At 27.1% G+C, this 6,769-nt stretch overlaps 1 protein-coding gene across 1 annotated transcript; it reads left to right on the plus strand.

The window, feature by feature from the left end:
* Positions 1-5,932: 5,932 nt before the first annotated feature.
* Positions 5,933-6,424, plus strand: LOC138870952 (uncharacterized). Its single transcript, XM_070148795.1, has one exon. It carries the CDS (start codon positions 5,933-5,935, stop codon positions 6,422-6,424), a length of 492 nt encoding a protein of 163 aa, XP_070004896.1.
* Positions 6,425-6,769: the final 345 nt, after the last annotated feature.

Consider the following 6,769-nt stretch of genomic DNA (forward strand, 5'->3'; position numbering starts at 1 on the left):
AACTAACCAAATCATAAGAATTTTGATCCGAGATCATATACAAATGAGTCAAATCTTGGTCAAACCTTTCAAATTTCAAGCTTCAAACTGAGAACTGTTCTTCAAAACTCATTCCGATTACCCTGAAAATCAAAACTAACAATATACATAAGTCATAATACATCACACGGGGCAAGTCATGCCCGAGAACTGGCGAGCAAAGTGCAAAAGTTCAAAACGACTGGTCGGGTCGTTACAGAATTACCCTATAATTACGGTACTGCTAATGTTTAAAGGCCTACTAAATGCTAATTACAAATAAGTATGATTAGCTTTAAATTCAAAATATAAACTTTATTTTTTAGTTAATAATTTAATATATCAATATGATAAAAGTCACGAATATTGTTTGGCATATATATTATCCCTTATATGGTAATATTTAAACTGTAAATATCCTAATTTCTATATAAGGAATAATATTATATGAATATTCTTTGTCATATAATATTAGTCCTTTATGATAACGTACACACACACTTTTAGTTTATGTATAAATTTTGCATGATAATTATGTTCCCATTCGAATTCAAATTAAATGGGATATTTGGTTAAGAAACGGTCAAAAAAGATATTATTGAGTTTGAATTGCCCTATAATTAAGGCATTATTAAGATTTAAAAGCCTGCTAGGAGCTAAATATGGATAAATACAATTAGCTTTTCAATTGCCCTGTAATTATGGTATTGGTAAGGTTCATGTTTTGTTAAGAAATCAATATATCAATTAAAGAATTTGATAAAAATTATCAATATTATTTATCATAAATATTGATAATCATCCCCTTTGAATGTGAGATTTTTCTTTATTTCTCCGATCAAATCCACCACCAAAATAGTGAGCACGTATATTAACTTTAAATAATGTTAATTAATATCTTGTAAAACTAATACATATTAACTTTACATAATGTTAAGCCAAGTGACTTTTTTAAATATTTTTTGTATTTTATGTAAAACAATGTGCTACTTGAATTGGTTTTCAATTTTCGAAGTCATCAATCCTTAATATCTTAAATATATTTATTTACTTTATTTATATTTTAACTTGCCCAGAGTACAAATAGTCATAGTTATCCCAATCTACATCTTTCTAATATTTTTATTATTTTATTATTATAAATTTTTAATTATTTTTTCACTTCCATGGTTTAAGCTAATATAGAAGGAAAATTGATGATTGGATCAAGATATAGATATAGATATAGATATAGAGATTAGATTTATTTTCTAGAATATGTCTTAAATGTGCCAAGTGATATTTTCTCAATATGCCATTTGGCTTAACCTCATGCTTCACTACTCTCCTTTTAATATAATATAGATGAATATTCTTTGTCATATAATATTAGTCCTTTATGGTAACGTACACACACACTTTTAGTTTATGTATAAATTTTGCTTGATAATTATGTTCCCATTCGAATTCAAATTAATTTGGTTAAGAAACGGTCAAAAAAGATATTATTTAGTTTGAATTGCCCTATAATTAAGGCATTATTAAGATTTAAAAGCCTGCTAGGAGCTAAATATGGATAAATACAATTAGCTTTTCAATTGCCATGTAATTATAGTATTGGTAAGGTTCATGTTTTGTTAAGAAATCAATATATCAATTAAAGAATTTGATAAAAATTATCAATATTATTTATCATAAATATTGATAATCATCCCCTTTGAATGTGAGATTTTTCTTTATTTCTCCGATCAAATCCACCACCAAAATAGTGAGCACGTATATTAACTTTAAATAATGTTAATTAATATCTTTTAAAATTAATACATATTAACTTTACATAATGTTAAGACAAGTGACTTTTTTAAATATTGTTTGTATTTTATGTAAAAAAATGTGCTACTTGAATTGGTTTTCAATTTTCGAAGTCATCAATCCTTAATATCTTAAATAAATTTATTTACTTTATTTATATTTTAACTTGCCCAGAGTACAAATAGTCATAGTTATCCCAATCTACATCTTTCTAATATTTTTATTATTTTATTATTATAAATTTTTAATTATTTTTTCACTTCCATGGTTTAATCTAATATAGAAGAAAAATTGATGATTGGATCAAGATATAGATATAGATATAGATATAGATATAGATATAGATATAGAGATTAGATTTATTTTCTAGAATATGTCTTAAATGTGCCAAGTGACATTTTCTCAATATGCCACTTGGCTTAACCTCATGCTTCACTACTCTCTTTTTAATATAATATAGATGAATATTCTTTGTCATATAATATTAGTCCTTTATGGTAACGTACACACACACTTTTAGTTTATGTATAAATTTTGCATGATAATTATGTTCCCATTCGAATTCAAATTAAATGGGATATTTGGTTAAGAAACGGTCAAAAACGATATTATTGAGTTTGAATTGCCCTATAATTAAGGCATTATTAAGATTTAAAAGTCTGTTAGGAGCTAAATATGGATAAATACAATTAGCTTTTCAATTGCCCTGTAATTATAGTATTGGTAAGGTTCATGTTTTGTTAAGAAATCAATATATCAATTAAAGAATTTGATAAAAATTATCAATATTATTTATCATAAATATTGATAATCATCCCCTTTGAATGTGAGATTTTTCTTTATTTCTCCGTCAAATCCACCACCAAAATAGTGAGCACGTATATTAACTTTAAATAATGTTAATTAATATCTTGTAAAACTAATACATATTAACTTTACATAATGTTAAGCCAAGTGACTTTTTTAAATATTTTTTGTATTTTATGTAAAACAATGTGCTACTTGAATTGGTTTTTAATTTTCGAAGTCATCAATCCTTAATATCTTAAATAAATTTATTTACTTTATTTATATTTTAACTTGCCCAGAGTACAAATAGTCATAGTTATCCCAATCTACATCTTTCTAATATTTTTATTATTTTATTATTGTAAATTTTTAATTATTTTTTCACTTCCATGGTTTAAGCTAATATAGAAGGAAAATTGATGATTGGATCAAGATATAGATATAGATATAGATATAGATATAGAGATTAGATTTATTTTCTAGAATATGTCTTAAATGTGCCAAGTGACATTTTCTCAATATGCCACTTGGCTTAACCTCATGCTTCACTACTATCCTTTTAATATAATATAGATGAATATTCTTTGTCATATAATATTAGTCCTTTATGGTAACGTACACACACACTTTTAGTTTATGTATAAATTTTGCATGATAATTATGTTCCCATTCGAATTCAAATTAAATGGGATATTTGGTTAAGAAACGGTCAAAAAAGATATTATTGAGTTTGAATTGCCCTATAATTAAGGCATTATTAAGATTTAAAAGCTTGCTAGGAGCTAAATATGGATAAATACAATTAGCTTTTCAATTGCCCTGTAATTATAGTATTGGTAAGGTTCATGTTTTGTTAAGAAATCAATATATCAATTAAAGAATTTGATAAAAATTATCAATATTATTTATCATAAATATTGATAATCATCCCCTTTGGATGTGAGATTTTTCTTTATTTCTCCATCAAATCCACCACCAAAATAGTGAGCACGTATATTAACTTTAAATAATGTTAATTAATATCTTGTAAAACTAATACATATTAACTTTACATAATGTTAAGACAAGTGACTTTTTTAAATATTTTTTGTATTTTATGTAAAAAAATGTGCTACTTGAATTGGTTTTCAATTTTCGAAGTCATCAATCCTTAATATCTTAAATAAATTTATTTACTTTATTTATATTTTAACTTGCCCAGAGTACAAATAGTCATAGTTATTCCAATCTACATCTTTCTAATATTTTTATTATTTTATTATTATAAATTTTTAATTATTTTTTCACTTCCATGGTTTAAGCTAATATAGAAGGAAAATTGATGATTGGATCAAGATATAGATATAGATATAGATATAGATATAGATATAGATATAGATATAGAGATTAGATTTATTTTCTAGAATATGTCTTAAATGTGCCAAGTGACATTTTCTCAATATGCCACTTGGCTTAACCTCATGCTTCACTACTCTCCTTTTAATATAATATTGATATAGATATTAGAAATGATTCTAAAAAACCAACATAACCTTTCACAATTTAAATAGTAGAAATGATGCTAAAAGATATTTATATTATATTTTGAATTTTTATGTATAAAAATAAAAATCTGACATAAAACTAAAAGAAAAGAATTGGTAATAAAACATTGGGGTGTACATTAATGAATATAAATTCATTTCGAGATGAAAACTAAACCTAAAATTTCTTAATCCAACCCATTCACTAAATGTCTTTATTAATTTTTTTCGTTGTTGGAGATAGGTATTTATCTATACTATATTAAAAGCACGAACGTTCTTAACGAAATGTCGTTCGTCTTTTTTACCTTTTTATAGTGGAGTTCATATTAGACAAAATAGTCATTTTATTATTTTCCTAATATTTAGTAATAGTAATTTAATTAATTCCCTACTATTTAGAAATAATCATTATTTTATTATTTCTCTAATATTTTTAATATTGATTTCAATTCCTTTCAATTCTAGAATTTAATTGCTTACAATTCGTACAAAGGAAGTTTCTTTCACTTTCAACTCCATCTATATTTAGGAGTCTTCATATTTCTTCCTTTTTCGAATTAGGGATTTCTTTAGTTAAAGAGTCAAAAAATAATTAATTTCTTAATAGGAAAACCTATCGATAAATTTATTTATTTCCAACCAAAAGACTATTCGATCCCAAGTCGCAGTTATTATTCCAAAACTAGGTTCAATTGATCTTTAACAAAGTAAAAACTCGAAAAATGTTATGTTATGTTTATCATGACACTTTGTTTAATAAATATGAATATTCATTCAAGATTACCAATATAACAAATAAATAATAAAAGAAACATCTTAATATTACTCTTTATGTGGCTTTTTAAAATTTTGTACTCATGACCAGAGGTACTTTCATATTTATATATCGCAAAAATTGCTAATTTAATAAAAATTAGTTGACCTAAATCAAGGTTATGTTGAAGCATTCTGCTATTAAGATTTCTATTTTTCGGGCATAATATCTTAATATTTTACAATTTATATTGTTAGTGTTCAAACTGTATAATTTAGCATTCTCATGAGATGAACGAAAGCTTAAATATGAGTATGTTGTTTGATACAGATAAAGAATCACAAAAATAATAATTATGTGATTCTACAAAGATGTTTGTCGCACAAGTTTTATTTTACAAAGATCTAATGACATCTTTAGGATGTACTCTTGATTATTATTTTTATTTAGTTACTATTTTAATATTAAAATTTTGACAATAATTAAATTAATTGTCAAAGTTTTGACATAATTAAAAATCTTTACTCTTAGTTATTTAATTGTTATATAAATTATTTTCTTATTTGTTGTAATTTTGAGAATTAGTTATATAAATCATGTGAGTAGAAATAAATTTACAATACACCTAAAATTAATTTAATTGATCGCTTCATAATAAAGTTCGTAGAATTTAAATATGCATTCTTTGTAGTGAGTACAACTTTTGGTAACTGAAAAAGAAATATGATAACTTATGAAATTTATTTGGTGCAATTATAAAAGTATACGTTTTCTTACGTTGAGCATAATGACTAATGACTGAGGACTGAGGACTTTTTTTTTTTTTTTGTAGTTTTTCCTTGAGTTAGTTATATATGGTAAATACTTTTTATGTTTATGATTTTACACTTTATTTTATAACTCAAGTTTAAATTATTTTATACCTATATCTATTAAGATAGGGTACACGCGCAACGCGTACCCTAAGACTAGTAATATTTAAATATCACTATAGACCTAAAAGATGCAAAATTTAAAATTTTATAGTACACACTAGTAAGGAAATCCTCTGACGATGGACCTACTGACGCGCCACATCCAAGAGGAAATGTCGTGGTGCATGTTATTTACAGATGATATTGTATTGGTTGACGAGACACGAGACGATGTGAATGCGCAATTAGAGGTATGGAGGCAAACCCTGGAATCTAAACGTTTCAAGTTGAGCAGGACCAAGATAAAATACTTGGAGTGTAAGTTTAGTGGCGAGACTCGAGGATGGGAAGGGGAGGTGAGGCTGGACTCGCAGGTCATCCCTATGAGAGGTAGTTTTAAGTACCTTGGGTCTATTATTCAGGGGGATGGGGAGATTGATGAAGATGTCACACATCATATTGGGGCGGGATGGATGAAATTGAGACTTGCTTCCAGTGTTTTGTGTGACAAGAAGGTGTCACCAAAACTTAAGGGTAAGTTCTACAGAGTGGTGGTTAGACTAACATTGTTGTACGAGACTGAGTGTTGGCCAATCAGGATCGCTCATGTCCAGAAGATGAAGGTAACATAGATGAGGATGTTGAGATGGATGTGCATGCACACCAGGTTAGATAGGATCAGAAATGAGGTTATTCTCAATAAGGTGGGTGTGGCCCCTATTAAGGACAAGATGCGGGAAGTGTGGCTTAGGTGATTTGGTCATGTGAGGAGGAGGAGCACAAATGCCCCGGTGAGGAGATGTGAGAGGTTGACATTGGAGGGCTTACAGAGAGGTAGAGGTAGGCTAAAGAAGAGGTGGAGAGAGGTGATTAGACAAGACATGGTGCAGCTTCAGCTGGCCGAGGACATGAAGCAAGGGGTTGCTTGTTATGCCGAGTTTAACATCGAAGAAGATGAAATTCTGACAGCTTTTTTG

The sequence above is a fragment of the Nicotiana sylvestris genome, chromosome 6 (genome assembly GCF_000393655.2).
Source record: "Nicotiana sylvestris chromosome 6, ASM39365v2, whole genome shotgun sequence".
NCBI classification, from domain to species: Eukaryota; Viridiplantae; Streptophyta; class Magnoliopsida; order Solanales; family Solanaceae; genus Nicotiana; species Nicotiana sylvestris.

What these genes read in the sequence shown, in the direction of transcription:
- LOC138870952 (XM_070148795.1), top strand. Translation starts at nt 5,933, where the DNA reads ATGGACCTACTGACGCGCCACATCCAAGAGGAAATGTCGTGGTGCATG.